This window comes from Ostrea edulis, chromosome 8 (assembly GCF_947568905.1).
Source record: "Ostrea edulis chromosome 8, xbOstEdul1.1, whole genome shotgun sequence".
Classification (NCBI taxonomy): domain Eukaryota; kingdom Metazoa; phylum Mollusca; class Bivalvia; order Ostreida; family Ostreidae; genus Ostrea; species Ostrea edulis.
The window spans coordinates 55,016,299-55,039,385 of NC_079171.1; the positions used below are offsets into that span (position 1 = coordinate 55,016,299).

The window sequence follows — 23,087 nt, forward strand, 5'->3', positions numbered from 1 at the left end:
TATTCTAATCAATGCAAATTGAAGTTGGTGTCATTAAAGCATAGTGTAGATGATCATCAAAGTGTTATATGTAACTAACTAAAACCTATTAACACTTGCATTTAATTCTTAATCTTTTAATAAAAATATTAGAAAGATTAAATGATATCAGCTTATACTGTCAAGACGAATCACAAAAGCCCGTTCGGCGTTTGGACACCCTCGGATATGGCGTATGTATCTCGGTCCCACGTGTGAAGAATTAAAACAAATTTGTTCCGAATTCCCGTCTCAGACAATGTCAATCCACATGGTTCGATGTCTAGATGACATTTAATCTGGGTTAATACCAACCAAACAGAAAAATATGTATTTTTCAAGTAATTGTACTTTAAATTTATTTAAGGATACTGGCATGTTGACTATGCCTACATTGTTTGCCAGATTCACCAGATGAGCATTTCGACAAATAATTTCTCCTCAGTGATGGTCAACCGAAATGTTTGAAATCCGAAATAACAATGAAGTTTTAGAGCTATTATAGCCAAAAACAGCGTGCCAAAAAAGTGGAGTCAAATTCGTCTAAGGATAAGAGCTATGCATGAGGGAGATAATCCTTAATTTTGAAATGAATTTCTAAATTTTATAACAGCAATTAAATATACATCCGTATTTTCAAGCTAGTAACGGAACACTTAGCTACTGGGCTGTAGAGACCCTCGGGGACTAACAGTCCACCATGATTAATTGTTCAGTTAAAAGTATTCGAAAAGGTATTGTGCTAAATCATATAACCTATGGAAGGTGAAGACAACTGCTTAATCTTATAACTCATTTAAGGAATACAAAATAGAGATTTGGGCAAACACGGTCCCCTGGATATGCTGGAGGTGAGATCGAGTTCCTAGAAGTAAACATTCCATATTGACCGGCTACACTCCGCCGTGATCCCTATATTTTTATCAGGTAAATGGAGTAATCCGTAGTCAAAACCGTTGTGCTCAGAACGGCCTAACAATCGGTATGAAGCACGCCAGACAGCATTTGACCCAATAATATGTTGTATTGGCAAACTAGACCATTATACATGTGACAACCATTGAATTTGCAAAATTTGACTTTGATCGAAACTGTTGAAATCCCTGCAACATAAACTTATTTACCAGTGGCCTGCCTCGATGTAAAAACTGATTTTACTCAACTTATACATATTAATTTACGATGAACTGGATGAAGGTGTTATCATTTGCAAAATGATAGAAATACATATCAAAATCTAGACGTGTTTTTCCATATAATTTAGGCATAATCAACTATTTCTGAATATGTAAATCTGAAAAGGTAATCTGGATTTTGCAGTGATAGATGATGTTCTATACATATCACGATGACGTGTTCGAAGATAATACTAGAAAAAGATTCCAAAACGTGTCTCTGGTGTAGTATCATGTAGTAGGGTCAGTAAATCAGGAGAATGAATTACTTTGACATGTTCTGAAAGGTGAAGATAACGAAGAGTGATCAATCTCATAACTCCTATACGCAATACAAAATATAGAGTCGGGCAAACACGGACATACAAAAAGTGAGGTCATGTGCCTAGGAGGAGTAAACATCCCCTGTCGACTGGTCAAACCCTATATCAGCTCTATATCTTGATCAGGTAAACAAACTTATCAGTTGATAAAAGTAGTGTGTCGGGCAAACACGGACATACAAAAACTGGGATCACGTGCCTAGGAGGAGTAAACATCCCCTATCGACTGGTCACATCCGTCGTAAGCCCTATATCTTGATCAGGTAAACGGACTTATCGGTTGATAAATCAGTGTGTCAAGAACGCCATAACAATCCATTTGGTATAAAAAAAAAATCTGAGATTTAACAAATCAGTCTATCACAGTCAACGTATTTTAACTTGATTCATGATATAAAAATAGATCCTTCCGTATGTGTACTTTATATTTGGAAAAGGAAATGTTAAGTTTGTACGTGAAATCAGCAAACTCAGCTTTCTTTTATACTTTGATACATTTCTGTATCAACCATATAAGAACAATATTCCCTGCATGTTTTTTCATGTTTCATAAATCTTGGAGAGTTTTTACTCATATTGAGACGTCGAAAGAAGTAGATGAAGTTTCTCACAATTTGTTAAATTCACGTGACTTACTCATGGAGACTTTACAGGAATTTCAGCAGATTTCAAGATTTAACTTGATGCTAATTATTTCTAACATGAAATTCGCTGTTTTGCAGACGTGAGACGGACTTGTTGAGTGTGAGGTCACGATCTCGTAAATATACCCAGAATCTAACTTTATTATGACGATTTAGCATTTATCAATTCATCAACATTCAATTTTGAGAGTAATCAATATTTTCGCTTAATTATTATGCTGGAGATGTATATTTCATTCTTCCATTATGTTATTCGATGCAGAATGTTGAATACGCCTGGTCGATTTTTAAAAATGTTTTAAATGTATGTCAAACTTATACGGTACCAATTTTGATACACCAGAACGCGCAATTTCAACAAGTAATGTCTCTTCAGTGATGCTCAACCCAAATGTTTGAAATCCGAAATAATAATAAACTTGTAAGAGCTATTTTAGGGAAAAACAGAATGCCTAAAAGTGGAGTCAAATTCGTCTAAGGATAAGAGCTATGCATGGGGGAGATACTCCTTAATTTGGAAATGAATTTCTAAATTTTATCACAACAATTAAATATACATCCGTATTTTCAAGCTACTAACCAAATACTTAGCTACTGGGCTGTAGAAACGTGTAGAGATGTGTGCAAGCAACAGTATTAGAAAATATGCGTTATGGTTGCTTTTATTCCTAAGCGAGAACTTCTGGTAAAGAGTTCCACACATGGCATACATGATAAGACGAACAGTGACCGATTATAACTCCTCATAATCCCCTTTCTATGTGCTGCCATAATTTACATATACATAGCACATTATAAGTTCTAGAAAACTCACGATCTTTATCAATAAATTGTATTGCGACAGATATTAGGGCTCATGGCGGGTGTGACCGGTCGACAGGGGAAAGTGGTTGATTATTGGTTTGCTATTCGTTTGCTAACTCTTGTTGAAGACCCACGTTCTTTCGAAAGGGGTTCAACAAGTTTACGGAAAGAATGAGACGTTAACGATTTAGGTAATAGCTATTTCCAAATACGGTCGATAAGACCCTGTGTGAATGGGATGATAAGAAATTCGGTATTGCGAGGTAGCAGTTCATTTAAAACGATTTTAACGAGATATGTTCAATTCACGGGATCATGTGTGTAGTTCATTAATCAGTTATATCAAGAAGCTATATAATCATATCATGAAATGTGAACACTGATCAATCTCACACTCTCATAAGCAATACAAAATAGAAATCTGGGCAAATACGAACCCCTACATATACCAGAAGTTAATGCCTAGGAGGAGTAAGCATCCCCTGCCAACCCATCACGCCCACCGTGAGTCCTGCATCTTGATTAGGTAAACGGAATTAATGCTATCATATAATGCAATCAGTCTGCTTTCGTCACATTAAAATACAATTTTGTTCAATTTCCTAATGATTGGCAAACTGTACCAATCACATAAAGATAAGGATTCAGGATAGGAAATGTCCTTTACGTGTTACACGACCGCCGCAGTGGCCGAGACGTTAGAGCGTTCGCCCGGCATGCGGAAGGCCCGGAGTTCGAATCTCGTGACAATAGTCGTTAAAATAGGTAGTGACAGGTCCATCACCAAACGCGGCATAAGGTGTAAATGTCACGGGTCCTCAGAGATGACCTTATAAACGGATGTCCCATGTCACAGTAGGTGTGGCACGCCAAAGAACCCTCACTGCTCAATGGTCGTAAGCGCCGAGCATGGCCTAAATTTGAAGCCCTTCACCGGTCTTGGTGACGTCTCCATATGAGTGAAAAATTCTCGAGCGAGACGTTAAGCAAGATACAAGCAATCAATTTACGTGTTACAACAATTAAACTTATCACTCCTGTAATTTGCAAATCATCAATTGTACATTTTTTTTCATCAACAAAGCACTTTAACGCACAGGTACGATTAAATTTTAACAATTTCAATACAGGAAAAAATGACCCGCTCATTATCAGAACATTAAACTTTATTCATGTTTTAAAGGTATTTTAATTACTCTTTCTATCCTCCACACCGGCGTTCGGTAGAATCTTGAATTACTATCCCTATTCGATTGTTTACAGTTCTGGAACGCAAAAGTCACGCAGTCACATATGCTTTCAGATTTTATCTTTGTATTATATGTAAAAAAACAAATATACGTGAAATATTTCAGAGTATTCTATGATTGTATCAAGGAACTTTTTCTCTACTTGCTTCATTGTAAAAACGAGATAAACATCTGTTAATTAAGAAATTAGGAAAACAAATAGCGTCCGATACATATATGCTTTTATGAAAGGCAGATCAAATCAAGGAAGGTTTTGTTAACATGATATCGAATCTGATATAATGAGATGATTACCTCGTAATTATGCAGAAAGGCATTTAAATCAATCTATTATTGCATTGGAATGTATTGTTGTGAGGTACTAGATTTGGAGATATCTACAGTTTATATAAATTAGATATACAGATATGTAACTAAACATGATGTTTTTCCGGAAAACTCACAACCAAATAAATCATTTTGTGAAGTATTCCAGGGACGGTAATAAATTTTCGTATGCATTTTAATAATGTTTTCCAATAATATGTATCACATTGAAAGCAAAGACTGTCTTTTTTTTTTTTGGTAAATACATGTAATCATAACAAGTATGAGTTAGATAAACGCACAGAATTGCCGAAGTGCGCTTGAAGGTAATACTCACAATAACGATAACGCATTTAATAATACACGCTTCATCTCCTCCTTCAATAAAATATTCAAGATCGATTTTGGATATATCGAACCCCCAGATATCTCGAAGTTTTTTCTAAGTCCCTTTGACTTCGAGATAGAGATATTTTACTGTAATCATACATGTAACAAGTAAGTGATTAAAAATGCAACACATTAAAACTTGTTGCGAAACTAAAGGTAAATAATTGTTGTATATTTACATTTGTTGGCTGAATATAAGACCTATCATCAGATGATTTGCGGTATGTTTTCTGTCACAAAACATACCGCAAAGATTAACATTTAGTGCAGAGTATTACGCATGTTATCAAGATTAATCACTGTTTGTTAATTTCACCTTTCATCAATATTCTGCATAGGTTAGGCTACTCGCAATTGCGATTGTGACTTTGTTGACGTAAAAACAAAGGGTACCTTTTTTCCATTTCATTCCCAGAACACCACCTGCTTAAAACCATTGCACATATTCCTAATCTATATGACAATTTGCATCATAGATAAGTTGATTCTACATAGTTTTCAACAGTTGTTGCTAAAGTGGGCAATTCGCTAATGATATGGTTGTTATCGCAATATAATTTTCAAATACAACATGTTGTTAAGTCCAATACTGTCTGACGTGTCTCATAAAAACGTTGGGTCGTTCTTACATACAGATTGTGAGTGAATTACTCTTTTTACCTGATCAAGAAAGACGGTTCATGGTTAGTGTCACCGATCAACAGGGAGGGAATGTTTACTTCATCTAAGCACTAGATCCCACCTCTAATGTGTCCAGTGTTCCGTGTTTGCCCTGCCCATACTTTTGTATTATTCAAGAACTTTTTAGATTGCAACTGATCCCAATTGATACATGCACCTTGATTTCAAAACAAAGAAAATCAGGGAACCTGTCGGGGATTTCTTCAACCGTTGGCCATAGATGAGTGGACAGGCCAGTTTGGGTTCTTCATCATGATTCTAGGTGTCACATTCCCAAAATGATTAGTTTAATTTACCCTATTCCATAATATTCCACTCCTACCAAAACATCACAAGCTATAGGCAAGTGATGCCTGGTACTCAAGGCCGCATCAGTGATGATTCTTTAAAGTACCAAGACCGACCGCGACACGGGGTCTTGTTTCAAACGTCTTATCCGACAATCAATTGACGATTATTCCTCACCGTTTGGCAATTCGAAATTGAAAAGATGATTTGAAATAAAGAAAGTCACGGAACCTGTTGGGGATTACTTCAACCTCAAATGGCCATAGAGGGTTGGGAACATGTCAGTTTGGGTTCTTCATCACGTTTCGATGTATTAAAGTACTAAACATAGTTCCTTGTTTCACGACTTTTCCAGAAGAATGCACTCCTACTAAAACGTCACCCGATTTAGATAAACTGACATACATTTGAACCTTTGCATGTTGCTCAGGGTCACAACAAATGATTAAGGTACCATGAAGGCACCATGACCTACCACAACACGATATCTTATTTTTAAAGTTTTATCCAATAGACAATCAACGTTCATTTTTGGATGTCAAGCCAAGGGTATGACATATGAACAGTCAATATCTGTGTTATATTATTTTTCACTGTATCTCATCGAAATCATTTTTATTCAAAAGAATATAATTAGATTCAGTTTTCTCATTTGATATATATTTCTTTGCTTTTATCCTTTGGAGAATAGGTCACTATTTTTTAGACATCACCGGTTGTAGATCAGGTGTCAACAGCTGTGTAGATCAGATGTCGCCGGCTGTAGATCAGGTATCACAAAAATAACATATACGTGGCGTTCAGGGCCGATACAGTTAGCATGTAACTACGCACGACCACAATTAAGGTGGCATCCGAAGGTATCACGAATAGCTTCTAAATACCAACTAGTTGATGAAGAAACAGTCACCACCTATTTGTAAGTCTTAGGTTTGATGCGATCCAAGTACCATGACACCTGGTAAAAATGAACGCTTTAGCTTACGAGCCATCCAGGCCGGTCAATAACTTAATGATAATGAAAATAACGTTATGTTCGTATTACTTGTAGCATTTAACTTATAATAGAAGTCTCAGACCTTATGATAGTATACTTTACATTGAATTATCGATGTGTACTACACGATTTAAAACCCAAAAATACCAAAACTACCATTAACATCATAATTTGCATACATTTAGATTTTTGTACAAATATTTCACTTAATGGTGCGTTGCTTTGTGTTGCGTGCTTTGGATTTCATCATAACCAGACCAAACATCCCATAGACGAAAAAATATGCAGACCGAAATCGTTTTCTAATTATTATAATCCAAGAGTTTATAGGGTAACCTATCAATATGCACTACTATGTACAATTCTTGTGATTGATTTGTTGACGTAATTTTCCGCGGTTTGTTCTTATCGTTGCTTGCAAATTAGTTCTTTCTTCTTCTGCTTCAAAAGACTTGCGTATACCATTACTGTGACATTCAGTTATCCAGAAAACAGTTATGTGATTTATTGTAAACACTGCATCCTTCGAAACAGTATACCTGTTTATTGGTTCATTTCTTTTTAATCTGTAATTGATTTCTTTGACTTGCGAAATGAACAGGTTATCCGGATAATTTGAACATTTCCATTATGCGCATCATTCAATTAATTTCGGGTTTCACACAATTTTTGCTCTTGATTTTCTATCTGTATTGCATATATGTATTTCAATTCATAACTTATATCCTATAGATGTGATACACTACACATTATAATAGAATTACCTAGTAAAGAAATATCCTTATTACACTGAAATACATGTAGAGATAAAGAGTTTTATATGATTACGGAGCATATAAACCACGAAGTAATTAAATACAACTTAAATTTAATGAGAAGTCAACAATCCACGCACTTCATTACAGCTATATTCAAAGTTCAGATAAAGCTAACTGTTGATGAGTTCTATTGTATAGAAAGTTACAAGTTTTGATCTTTCCAACTTAAGCTGCAAATTCCAAGTTCTGATAAGCATTCCTAACGTCTAGTACATTTAAGTCTTGGTATGCATTCCTATTGTGAGACACACTAAGTTCCTCATAACTTTGTGGTTCGTCTGTTACACTGATTTCCAAAGTTGAAAACATTTCGTTTACTGTGACCTCCCCAACAGGTTCGTTTATCTTGTCCGATTTCTCGCAGTATCTTTGCCTGAAATTGAGTATTCGAATTATCAGAATGTCATTTGGTATGAATAAAAAATACGAACTAAATATCTTTACATATGATAAAATATATTTATCACAGGCATGGTATCCGTATACTTCAATAAAGGGATTTATGACCCCTATAGAGCCTCAACCACTTGTTTTCACTACTTGCTATACCAAAAAGTTCTTACAAAATAAGAATACGAATATACAATTTCTCAAACTATCAAAAATAGAAAAAGCAAAAGCAACTACGTAATCCTTTAACATCAAAATGTATCTTTATTATGCTTTGACAATGGGCTATTCTCACAGAGGAAAATACATTAGATCTCCAAACTTCAACAACAAATAACAATAAACAACAATCAATTAGTCATAGTAATTGTTGATAAATGCCGTGCAATTAAAAGCAGATTAAGATGATTATGCCAACAAAAACAACTTAACCAGAACCATTCAATTTCAAATGATTCAAAGAAAAAGAGAAAATAACAAACAGTGATCAATCACATGAAAGGTGAAAATAACTGAAATAGTGATCATTCTCGTAACTTTAATGAGCAATAAAAATTAGAAAGTGGGACAAACACGCACACCTGTATACACCAGATGTGGGATCGGGTGCCTAGGAGGGGTAAGCATGCCCTGTTGATCGGTCACACCCGACGTGAGCCCTATATCTTGATCAGGTAAACGGAATCATCCGTAGTTACAATCAGTGTGCCAAGAACGACCCAACAATATGTTGGAAACACGTAAGACAGCATTTGACCCAGTGATAGGTTGCGTTAGCAAACAAAATTGTTCTAACGACCAAGGAATTTGCGAAATGATGACTTTAAACGAGACTGTTGAAGCCCCTGCACCATCAATTTGTTTGGCAGTAGCGTGCCTCAATTCAAAATAGTACCGTATGCAGTAAAAGCTATTTCATATCGAATCAGTTGAGAAATATAAACACCATATGCAGGTGATAATGAAATGTTGCTAAATAAATATGGGAAGTTAATGATGGAGAAGCTGAAATCATCCAGTTTGTCAAAAAGGATAGTTGTTAGTTTGCTGTTAATATTTACTTTCTATACGATATCTATGTATGAAGCAGGAGTGAACGACTTTATGATGCCTTTTATTTCGAGTTCACAGGGATATATCGATTCGATATATGCATGGAAATTAGCATTGTTAATAGATAAAACGTCGTCGATAGATCTGAATGTCGAATTGAAGGACACAGCAAGGGATTTTTTTCGTCTGACGTAGAAATTCTTGAATAAAGTCTGCTTCATATGAATATGTAACAGAGGATAATTCCTACAATGAACTCAATATCAAGAGTAGGGAAACGGCAAAAACACCTTGGACAGGCCAAGGTTAGAATAAAAAGACTTAAGATACCCTGATGTTGCAATATATAACATACATATATTTGTGTGTTTGCATGGGTATGCTACACAGGAAGTATGTCAGATTAACACGGACAACAGATGTACGAAAAAGATGTGAATAATGGTTGTTTTTAATATGTCTGCACTAAATGTGTAGATTGACATACGGGAATATGTTTTTAATTCAAAAGCATATTGGCGACATTATCATCAATGAAGGGATTTCTGCAAACTTCCTAATCCGACAATGAAATATATTCTGTTTGGTGAATGAGGGAGGCTACTTTGACTTTTTATATCGTGTGGCTTTACATACCGCATCGATATTGTACCAACACATACAAGGACTGTTCCAATCAGTGAAAGCAATACCGCAAGTGTTATAGTGGAGGCACTGGTCGATGTATCGTCTGTAACAAAGATCAAACTATATATCATTAAACGTAAAATGAACACAAACTATGTAATAAAACCATTATTTGCATTATGAAAACAATAACTACACTTGTTTCAATGGGTTTTTTTTTAATAATTCGATTGTTAAAACAATTCAAAAATGATTTTTGCATACTAATCTGAAAATATAATTTCGTATTCATCTGATGAAACTTACGATAGAAGTCACATGCGAGGCCAATATACGGTTCTTGACATCCCCGAGAACAACTGCCATCATATCTATTACAGATCTCATCATTAACACAATGTCCACTGCATATATACTGACAATTTATTCCGTAGGATCCGGGGGGACATTCGAAACAGAAAAAAATAACTCATTCTCAAACATTGATATCCGTTCACTATTAGGCATATTAGTCCTCAATGTCGTTGTAATTTCACTTAGAAATGAATAAGTAGATGATTAAATACTGTTCTTGGTACAATGTCAATTAATTCAGATATATCTCAAACTTTCAAGCGTTGACCACCCTATTAATCTTTCATGAATCCGTACACTCTCATCAAGAACAATACATAATATACACAGTGAGAAAAATGTCATCTTACTCTCATGAACTAGGTTTTAGATGTGTTAAGAATAATAAAACGATTCTCAATTTAACATCAACAAAGTGTTCACCACTTAATAAGTTTTGAAAGTAAGGCAGGACATTTCTGGTTTAACATTTATTCTAGTAACGTACTTTGATTACAGATATCGCCCATGTACCCCGGAATACACCCCGTCTCACAGCGTCCATTGTCCTTGTTACATGGAGTGTCGTCCATACAGTAACCACTGCAGCTATGGATACAGTTTGGTCCATACTTTCCAACATCACATTCTGTTTTTGTAATCAACACCAAGTTTAAAAATCACAAGAAGTATATCAAGGAAAAATGAAATACGAGTCCATATTCGTGTCTGTCTACTTTTCTAATTGCTACTTTGAAATTCATTTATTGGGATATAGTAAGATGTTAATGTTACTATAATTGGTCATATAATTCAGTCTAAAAAAATGTTACAGCACGTTTATCTAACTCCATTAATTCTCACCTTTTTCACAATGCGTCCCTAACCATCCCGCTGTACATCCCCCATCACAAGTACCTTTCATGTGATTACAAAACTCATTATTCTTGCAACGACCTGTACAGGGGTATCGACACTCTAATCCATATGATCCAAAGGGGCATTCTATCAATAATATTAGACAATGATTTACACAAGAAATACCTCATCGTGCATCTTTAAAATCATCCGCACTGTATTGTAAGAAAGGAAAACTTCCAGAAATTTCATTTTTATTTTATTCTCATTTTTTTATTATCAAAGAGAAATGGAGAAAAAAAGCTATTGACAAATGAGTTCATGCTACATGTATTTTAACAGTTTCGTTCTAGGTCAGCAATTCACGAATTCCATGGTCAATATAATAAGCTAATGTGACAGGTTGGATGCTGTATGACTTGTTTCACACAAACTGTTAGGTCGTTATTTACACACTTATTGTGAGCATGAATTACTTCGATTATATTTTTCAAAATATAAGACCCACGGGGATGTAACAGTTCAACAGGAATCCTTATCCCTTCTAGGCATCTGAATGTTTTCAGATTTCGTATTTCTCTACTTTCTATGGGATTCCTGAACCTCGTCTAAAGTCAGCAAAAGACAACAATTGGGTCAAATGCTGTTTGACGTATCTACAACATATGGGTAGGTTATTTTTATACAATGATCATGTCTACCAAAGGTTGGTTCAGGTGCCTATGAGAAAAAAATATCCCAAGTCGATCGGTGAAACCAGCCGTGAGCCCTATCTCTTGATCAGCTAAACGGAGTCGTACGTAGTCACAATTAGTGTGCTAAGAACTGTCTAACAATCGGTACAATACACATCAGACAGCAACTGATTCAATGCTAAATTATATTGTCAATCTAAATCGTTATAACGACCATATATTGTACTAAACACTGACTGAAACTCCTGTAACATAAACTTGCTTGCCAGTTGCCTGTCTCGATTTGAAAAATGATCATACGCACAAGCAGCTCTTGCGTACCGTTATAACGATGGCATAAATTGTGAAATGCTGAATTTAAACGATATTGTTGTAATCTCAGTAACACCAAATTCTTTTTCAGTGGCCCGTCTCGCTTTCATAACTGACCATACGCAGAACAAACTCTTGTTCATCGAATCAGTTAAGATACATACACATCATATGTAGAATAGAATAAAGAAATAGAAGGAAAAAGATTAAATGCAGTGCTACAAAAACATTCCGACCGCCTTCGTAACCTACCGCTTAAATGTGAAAAACGCTGATGTGTAAATTTAGATATTAGTTATGGAATGGAATTTATAGAATATATGTATTAAGGGTTATCTCCCTCATGCATAGCTCTTATCCTTGGACGAATTTGGCTCCACTTTTTTGGCTATAGTTAGATCTAAAACTTCATAGTTATTTCGGATTTCAAACATTTCGGTTGAGCATCACTGAAGAGACATTATTTGTCGAAATGCGCATCTGGTGCATCAAAATTGGTACCGTATAAGTTTTACATGTATATGTATAAATTCTTGAAAGTAAGGACTGACATCTATGATTCACGAAGTGATGAAAGGCAACGAACACTGATCAATCTCCCTGAATAAATCTAAAACATACTTTTATCACATGTATCATCCATGTACCCTGGAATACATCCAGTGAAACAACGTCCATTCTCCCTCCCACATGGCGTATTGTTCTGACAGTTTCCGCTGCAGTTATGAACACAATCTGGTCCATATTCTCCAACATCACACTCTGTATTTTGATGAACATATTTAGATATAATAAAAGGTGAAGATAATGAACAGTGATCAATATCATAAAGCATATTAGCAATACAAAATAGAGAGTTGAACGAACGCGGACCCATGAGTATAACAGAGATGGAATCAGGTGCCTAGGAGTAAGCTTTCCCGGTCGACCGGTCACAACCGCTGAGAGCCCCATATCTTGATCAGGTAAACTCGTAGTCAAAACTAGTGTACCAAGAATGGCCTAGCAATCGGTATGTATATCACAAAAATATTTCATGAGTTATCAAATTTTGTATTGCATTACATTTATTTCAAAATCCATTTTGGAGGATGATTAATATGTCATATTACTTTCAACGATCATAAAAGTCAATTGTATTCTCTTAACAAGATATTCATTCAAATGCATCAGTTTTCACCTTTCTCACAATGTGTCCCAGACCATCCTGCAGCACATCCATTACAAACACCTGTCACATGATTGCACGGCTCATTATTTTTGCAGCGACCTGCACACGTGTATTGGCACTCTAATCCATATGATCCAAAGGGGCATCCTGTTAATAATATTAAGCACCAATTTCCAAATAAATAAAAATACCTTAACGTGCATGTTTAAAATTGTCAAGAATATCTTACATCCCTTGTTTACATAAAATGAAAAGAACTTTAAATCGAGAAATGTTCACGTTATTTTATTTTCTTACGATTGTTTTTATTAAAGCAAAACGAGTTATGTTGGTACATATATATGATCTAAATTACTTTTCAATTTAAATTTAGTAGTGCACTATCTTTAGACACCTTATATACTTTTTTCTCGTTTGCCCCGATGAAGCAACAGGTCGTCCCAATACTTTGACAATTCAAATATTCCTGTTATTTTAGCATTCTATATCTCTGTTGTGTGCAAGGTGAAGATAACGAACAGTGATCAATCTCATAACTCCTACAAGCAATACAAAATAGATAGCTGGGCAAACACGGACCCCTTGACACACCAGAGGGGGGATCAGGTGCCTAGGAGGAGTAAGCTCCCCTGTTGACCGGTCATATATATATATATATATATGGCCCCATGCATCTATTTTGTGGATCAGATACTCCTAGGTATCGGATGTTGTTAGAATTAAGAAATGTCTTTGGTGTTACATATTCTAACTTATACTAGGTACATACGGCCATGACATTGATATGTCGTTATGGTGCCAATGTCATCACACATACGCACGCACCTACCCACTCACCACCACCACCACCCCGCACACACACAACACAGTGTCACATCAGACATACTGGAAACCACTATAGCCCAAACGAGAGAATAAGAAAGGATTACCTTTCTTACATTTATCCACAATTCAGGGCATAAATTCAGGAGCTTGAGAAAATTCAAGATTGTTAATATTCTCATTTGAACTTCAATGCGAAAGCTAGACAGACAGAAAGAGCATGCCCGAAAATGATTTCCGTTGTAAATCCAAAGTTCTCCACCAGAAATATATATCTAATTGAAAACAATACCTATTTTACTTCACCATAAATCATAAAATATATATGACGTCACAATCAATGACGTCACAACAGTGTAAGAAATAAAATATTTACATGGCTGTCGCACATAGGTAAAGTCGATCTCACACAGGTGAGTATGTGATAAAAAATGGTTCTAGAAACTTTAAAGCACTGGTCTGTGTCCACATATATTCAAACAAACATGATTCTCGTAAACCTAGCGAATATTTCCCACAGGCAAATAACAGTTGATTTACATGGACTGTGACTTTCTCTTTTAGTGCCGGACGTTGGTAAAGGAAAATTAGCTTTCTTTCTGAAACGTTTTCGGTAAATTGTAAAATCAAAATGCAAGAATCATCAAGTAATATTGTTTTTTATATCACAGATACGCAAGAACACAAGCAAGCAAGCAAATAAATACACACATACGCACGAACACAATCAAGAAATAAATAAATACACACACGCACGAGCACAAGCAAGCAAATAAATAAATACGCACAAACACAAGCAAATAAATACACACGCACAGGTGCACTCGTACAAGCAAGCAAATAAACACACACACACACACACGCGCGCACACAAGCAACCGAACAAATAAATACACACACACGCGCGCACACACAAGCAAGCAAGCAAATAAATGCACACACACTCGCGCACACAAGCAAGCAAGCAAATAAATACACACGCACAGGTGCACTCGTACAAGCAAGCAAATAAATACACACACACGCGCGCGCACACAAGCAAGCAAGCAAATACACACACACGCGCGCGCACACAAGCAAGCAAGCAAATAATTACACCTTTTTATCATATTCAATGCATCAAGTAGTCAAGTAGAGTTAATCATACTTTTTTTGCAGAAGTCGCCGGTCCATCCACTTTGACAACCCATGCATGTCCCGTTCCAAATATTGCATGTTCTTCCAAGACAATTATCAGGACACGGTAGTTCGCAGTTTTCCCCATACAGCCCTGTTCTCGTACAACCTCACGGGCACAAAAATACAAGAATAAAAAACAAACTTGATGTCGAATGAAATACTTCATTCCATTTCTATTGATTATTTTTGCTAGCAAATTATATATTTCAGAGAAAACCGCTTTTTTATAACTTCTTACACATATGTTATATATTTGCACTCATACCGTGCACTAAAACCTCACATAGTTCCGTATAGATTGTCATTTCGTATCCATCAGGATAAGAAACATTTGAGAATCTTTCGTTGTAGAAAATTAAGTATTGTCCCAGTCCAGTGCAAGTTGTAGTAAACACCAGGGAAGATAACTCTTTCCCATTTTTATAACACAACGTTCCCTCCTCTTTGATAGAAGAATTGGATAAATAGATGGAAAATCCCGCAAAGCGACCTCTTGGCTTTTGACTTCAAGGAAAATAATTAAAGCAGATGATTTGTATTTCGACAAAGAAAGGAATCATCAAGAAAATAAATTATGCATCATTTAATAAAATGATCTTCCCAACAGTTAATATATTAGTATATAGGGTGGTCTTTAAATTATTATTCCACCTTCAAATGTATATGCACATTCCTTGCGATAGATTAAAAACTAGACTTTTTGACATTTTAGACAGTCTTTTCTTCAACAAAAATGAAATACGGAAATATTCATATATATTGATTAGTCATAGAAAATACTTTGTTAAAGAACACTCTGATTCCACGCAGAAGTTGGATTTAAAAATATCCTGCAATCTTCACAAACAATACATTCGTAGTCTTTGTTGATCAGGTATTCCAAAAATGTGTTGGGATTTCATTGACACGAACTGTGTCCCTTCGTTAGCAGACCGGTTTCTATCTTCATGAAGCATAATTTATTCAAAAACTTCTACGCGAAAAGAAACAATCTCTTCTTGTGACCTTCAATGCGACATTAAGATATGTCTACGACGTTTTGTCAATTAACCATAATAATTTTCATTCATATGTCGATTCGATATATCCCTTAGAAGGACAGACTAACAACTCAACGTTATGATAAACAGTATGATTTCAACTTCTCCGTCGTCAACTTTCCATATTCATGCAGCAATATTCCATGATCACCTGTATATGGTGTTCATATCTCGCAACTGATTCGATAGCAAAACCTTGTTTTTAAATCCAGGTTACAGGGGCTACAACAGTTTCGTTTAAAGTCAGCATTTCGCAAATTATATGATCCTAGTTTGCTAGTACTACCTATCATTGAGTCAAATGATGTCGGACTCGTGTCATATTGATTGCTAGGCCGTGCCCGGCACACTGATCCTGCGTATGAATAACTTCATTCATCTGACCAGGATATACCGCTCGCGACAAATGTAACCGGTTAACAGGTGGTGCTTGCTCATCCTAGGCACCTGGTCTGGCGGTTTTAAACTTTACCATACTCATACTAAAACTCATTCATATTTGATTTGAGTACAACTCCGATCAAACTCAGAAACATGTTCGAAACGAACAGTGATCAATTTCACAACTCCCAAAATCAATATAAATTATATAGTTGGACGAACACGGACTCCTGGACAAACCATATGTGGGATCGGGTGTCTAGGAGGAGTAAACATCCCCTGTCGACCGGTCACACCCGCCGTGAGCCCTATATCAGGTAAACGGAGCTATCCGTAGTCAAAATCAATGTATTAAGAACGGCCTAACAATCGGTATGAAACATACCAGACATCGTTTGATACAATAATAATAATGATAATAATAATAATAATAATTGATTTCATATAGCGCCCTTTCCAGCGTATTCTTCTCAAATCGCTTTACAATGATCTATGTACATTATTACCCCGGCAGACCTTATATCAATCTAGAACTTCCTCAGCCTCCTAGGAAGCATACAGTGCAAGCTGCCATTATAAGCGCTAGAGCACTAACATTCTAACAATATATTTCACTGTCTATAGCCAGGTACCCCTTTTACACTTGGGTGGAGTGAGGAAATTCATGTAAAGGACACAGCGTCAGTCCTGCCGCGGCCAGGACTCGACCCCACGACTTTTCGGTAGAGAGACTGAGGGCCTAACCACTCGGCCACCGACGCTGATAGACTGTATTGGCAAACAAAATCGTTATAACGACCATAGAATTTGCAAAATGCTTACTTCAATCGAGACTGTTGAAACCCCTGTACCATCAACTTGTTTGTCAGTAGCTTGCCTTGATTGAAAAACTGAGCATACGCAGAAGAAACTCTTGTGTATGGAATCAGTTGAGAGATATAAACACCATATATAGGTGATAATGGGATATCATTACTTAAATTGGGAAATTCATGAAGGAGACGCTGAAATCATTTTGTTTGTCATACAGTTGAGTTGTCAGTTTGCCGTTAATATATACTTTCAATCAAATATCTAGGTATGAAGCAGATGACGACGATCGGGTTTTTTTTTTTTTTTGTTGTTATTTTAGCTCACAGGGATCTATCGAATCGACATATGAATGAAAATTAATATTGTTGATCAATTTTACAAAAGTTGTCCAGCCTTCTTTTGAGTAAGGGCATGATTTAGAGCACGGGGTTCGAGTTTGAGTATGAAAATGTGCTCAAACGGCTTTATAGCCTCTAGGCCTGGTCCCACCTCCGGTAGATCCTGGGATATATGTTTAAGCAGCTCTCTATTTTGTATTGCTTATAGGAGTTCTGAGATTGATCATTGTTCGTTATATTCACCATCCATATGCAAATCATTATGGTTTTGGATAGGGGGAATAGTTTTACAATATTTTCGTTCTTTTGATATGAGAATGAATGAGCCAGTTCACAACAAGGCACCTTTATTTTAGCTTTATTATTCGGCCATACTCGTTATCATTTGGCTTTTATCACAGGATAAAAATAATACAACTTGACCGCATATACACATGTGCTCGTAATTTTCATTGGAATTTTGATCTCTACTGTTGTATAAAACTGCTTCACTTCCTCTTAATAATCAAATGAGGGTTTATTTGTACGAATGTGCTATCTCAAATTCATATATTTGTTTTTGCTATTTGATAAACATGATTTACCTCTGTCCTCCCCGTAGTCCTTAAACATGATGAAAACGTTGTATATATTGTTTACAGCACCAAAATCCACAAGCCACCAAACTGTTTGCTCTGGAGAATTAGTTCAAATAGGACTGTTCCTTGTACACGTACTGTTGTCTCTGTCTACCGCATTACTGGATTGATATTTACGACAGTAATCCCAGTCCCTGCACGCGTAATATTCCGGACTATGTGCGGTTGGCTTATTAAACGATAAATCCTCTGAGGAAAAGAGTAATCAATAATTGTTTTAAGTTATAAACTGATTTTCTATAATTAAAGTACACTACAAAAACTTTAAAACACATATATTCATGGATACACGAAATAATTAAAACGACTCCATGAATGCTACAACAATGCGTTTACAGTTCGCGGGGATGAGAGAAAGATTACCACATACGACATCAAAGCCCCCCTCCCGAGACCGATCAACATTTTTAAAAATCCATCACGCACCTCCAGTCGCCCCACCCCCTCTAATTAAATTACAATCAAATTCTATTAAAATCACATGAAATTGTCTTTTTAAACAGTTCCTTCGGGTATTACATTTTGATTGTTTGTTGTTTTTGTACATGCCTTAGAGCATTTTTCATTTTTTTTTATATTATGCATGTATGAGTTGTGGATGAGGTATCATACATCTATATTAATGTTTAACGTTCAGTACTGTAAGTAAAGGTAGTACCGTATAAGTTTTACATAGTCTTCCACATTTGCTTCGTACTTAGCTATTATATTGTAAGTAAGGGTAGTACGGGTAGCAGTGAGGGTTATTTAACTTACTAACGCCTGCCCCGACATGGAACCTCTGTTTTCAAGGTCATACCCGAAAGACCTGAAACACTTTTATGACACCTTAGTTTTCAGGCAGCAGGAACACTAGCGGGCTTACACTCACTACCTCCTGCCAACACTTTAAGAAATGAACTAGTGCAGGCGGTCTGGTATTTGTATTTCCATGTAAATGAGGAATGCGACAAAAGCATAAACAATCCGTTGTCAGTAAATCCCCCTTAAATTAAAAATACACTACCAAACTGCTTAATTCTGTTTTTCCTTACCACAATCACAGTACCATCTTAAATATTATTTTGAGCGGATACCAACATTAATGCATAATATAGGAACATCCCTTGCCCTGACCTTCAACAAGACATTTTGATATAGCTCGGTAACGTTTACTCTATCAACAATACTCATTCTCATTTATATGTCTCTTCGATATAAGAAAGTGAACAAAAAAGACATCTCAGAGTGTAAATGCCTGGTTGAAAGCCACAGCAAGCAAGATATATTATTTTCATTCTACCTTAAAAGAATACAAAACCAGATCAGCAAATAAAGGAACACAATCGTGCAGATTTTTGAAAGATGTGATCACCAACGGGTACAAAGCTATTGTCAGTGAGGAACTCCATTATATTTTTCAATATCAACTTCGGAGTACTTCGTGTATAATCATAGTGATGTTTAATAAAGTATGTGTCATGATCCTGTCTCTAGAACGATAAGATAGATTGATGGTACAAATGATATTTGCATAAGAAGACAAATATATTGTTTGTTTTCACAAATCAAAATTAAGATGATTACTAATGATAAATATTTCTTTACAGTAGTGATGCATAATTGAATGCTATAAAAAGGTATGTTCAATCTGACCACATTCACCCTAACGGAATGTGAAATGAATGAATAATGGAAAGCGAGTTCATTTTACTGTATTTGAATTTCTTGCAGATGACCGTTGTGTAATGCAAAACTGAATATATGTATCAACACTTCTTCATATGGAATATAAATATTATAAAAGTGAAGATGATTTGTTTATAATATAGCATGATAGAAGGAGAGGTTAACAAACAGCGATCAATCTCATAAATCCCACAAGGAATAAACATTGAATAAAATAAACACAAACCCTTGGACACACCGGAGGTAGACCCAGGTGCCGAGAAGTAGTAAGCATTCCCGCCGCGAGCTCTGCAACTTGAGCTGGTAAATCCATCGTTAAAATCAGTGTGCATATAACGTCATGCTATGTCCCTCAACTACCTCCACTACAAGCACTTAACGTGAAAGTTCTATTTATGTATAATTACGTAAGGAAACTGTTTGACTGGGTTAGTCATGCGTACAAGGCTTTCGGTCTACATGAAAGATGTCTTCAAGAAATGCAATCAAAAAGTTTTCGAGATATGGTCCACATTCCAGAAAAAAAAATAACACGTCCCTTTGTACCAGGGGACTTTTAGTTAGTTAGATAGTCAGTTAGTTAGTTAGTTAGTTAGTTAGTTAGTTAGTTCAATTCTTAATACCAGTGGTGTGCTAAACCCAAAATATTTCACAGAGGTAGTGACTGTTCTTTTCCGAAAAGTTCCGCGTGAGGTGACAATCAATGATTTTTGGGATGTGACCTTTAAAAAGAAGACCCCTATCAAGGTAGGCGTTACTTCCATAAAAAACCGTCACTGCTACGGCCTGGAGTGTAATGGTTGTGACACTTCAGTAAACGATGTTGACGTCACTATATTTTGATAAGATGTAAAACAACAGCCAGTCAAACAAACCATCTAGAATTATTTGAAATAAAAGCATTGTTCTAAAAATCAGTATAATTCATGAATTCAATAAAGATATACCTGTACACATGTACTTACCGTATCCATAAGAACATAGAAACTCTGTTAAGAGTACAATCATAAGGACCTCCATTCTAGTGTTGTACTGTAATCATCCAGCAGTGTAAATTTCAGGAAGTTTGTAAGTTTTCTCCAAATTCTATAAATATCGTGACCGGTTGTTCTAACGCATATTTTTAAAGTTCTGTATTACACTGACATTTATTTTTAAACCTATTTAATGCAGACTACGTGTACCTTGCAATAACAATTTCCATCTAGTCATTGACACACATTATAACTGGCGATATTCAACAGTTCTATCAAAGCATTGTTCTATGGTACACTGAAAGGAATTTTTTGAAATATAAAAGGAAAATAAACTACAAGGTTACCTCATACGAATGTTAAATCTTAACACCACTTTAAAGTAAAATATTGGAATTATGTGCGGTACTAGGCTATGATTTCGTAACGTTTACTTTTTTGTCAAAAATCAAAACACATTGTCTTACTATAGCGAATGTCAGAGTAAGAATCGGGACGTTTTAAATATTCAAATACAATATATAGCGATATGACGGGCTGTTGTGGTTGTAATCCATGTTTAAAGATCCTTGCCTTACGCTGCCAAGCATTTTGAATATGCTCATTGAAGGCATTGTTAACTCATATCGGGGTCATCAGCATGTATTGCATTTATATCATTACTACGGTGACTTGACTCGAAGACTCGGATCACGTCGAGTTGGCGGGCGCGGATCAGAAGCATCGAGTTTGATCTGATGATCTACCCTTGTCAACGAGACATTATCCATCACTTTCGATCAAGTTATTGTAGTGATGATAAATTTATTATGCACCCCCTTATATATCTTTGAATCCACATTTATGACATAATAAATGTAATCCAACTAATCTAAAACAAAGTTTTGTGTACACAGTTTTGTTAGTGACGCGGTCGATATTTTGCACAAAAACGTAGCGTTAATGCACTGTGATGTCATCAACTTCAAAGAATACGGAATCCAAAAATCACAGTGTGGTGATCCGGAAAATCGAATCACACTCTTTGAAATACACAGCGTCACCAAATGACACATCGATGGATATATATTAAAAAGGATTATTCATAAGTCAAATTAAAACATTATCATTTGCTACTCTTCACGAAATTCCACCAACATGTGATTGCTTTGAGAAAAACAGATTTTAGAAGGTACCCCTGTGAATCTTAAGAAGAGATAAATTGCTGCTATAGTTTCAAGCTTTTCAAGTCCGCTATAAAATAGTATACGATGACTTTAATTTTCTTTTATGTGCGGTATTACGCTGTGGTTTCATAACCGCAAGTTTATGTTGAAAATCGAAACATCAATCTTGAATATTAACTAATTTACGATGAAACAATGTTTTTTTTATATTTATTTTTTTAAACATACATACAGTATCTATATATACATACATTCTGCAAAGAAAACTGTACAAACTGGTATGAAACAATGTGTTAAGCTTACAATATATTCATAAAATACCAAAATCTTTACGATAACCAGACTATATAATGCCCAAAACAACAACAGGCAAACATGCCATATCGGTAACCTAAGTATTTGTCAAACTAAGGACATCACTATCTCAAGCACTATGACATTTATAATGATCTTCCTGTTCAGCATATTTAAGCTTAATTCTAATATTCAGCAGCAGTATGAAACAAATTGATCATGAAATTTACAATTTTGGTAAAGGATTACCTGCTCCTTCTATAAGTCCACTAAGGTTTAATTCAATATCAATAGCATTTGCGAAGATATTATTTAAATGTTTTACACAAATACACTACATATCAAAATTACTCCGAGAATCATGAAATGTACTTTTGGTAGAATCCTTCCTGTTCTACGTGGCTATGCGTTTCGTTTTTCTTACACATGTGAAATTGTAAAGAATATTTTGAAAATAGGCAAATTTTGACAGAATTTGCTCCGACCTTATGGCCTCGATGAGCAGGAGTCTAAAACTTACATTGTGTGACCTATTTCCAAACGATGCTTGATGCATGCTTCATTTTTCAAAAATACAAATGGTAGTTATCACGAAGTATTAAAGATGCTCAATTATTGACAGATGACTAAAGACCAACTTC

General features: G+C 35.6%; 1 protein-coding gene across 1 annotated transcript; it reads right to left on the bottom strand.

The window, feature by feature from the left end:
• Positions 1–7,736: 7,736 nt before the first annotated feature.
• Positions 7,737–15,984, bottom strand: LOC125661958 (multiple epidermal growth factor-like domains protein 10). The gene is made up of 8 exons (XM_056147721.1): positions 15,103–15,984; positions 13,143–13,280; positions 12,584–12,724; positions 10,962–11,102; positions 10,606–10,746; positions 10,071–10,232; positions 9,774–9,867; positions 7,737–8,067 (listed from the first exon to the last, which is right to left on the bottom strand). The coding sequence occupies exons 1-8, from the start codon at positions 15,143–15,145 to the stop codon at positions 7,860–7,862; spliced, it is 1,068 nt and encodes a 355-aa protein (XP_056003696.1). The 5' UTR covers positions 15,146–15,984; the 3' UTR covers positions 7,737–7,859.
• Positions 15,985–23,087: the final 7,103 nt, after the last annotated feature.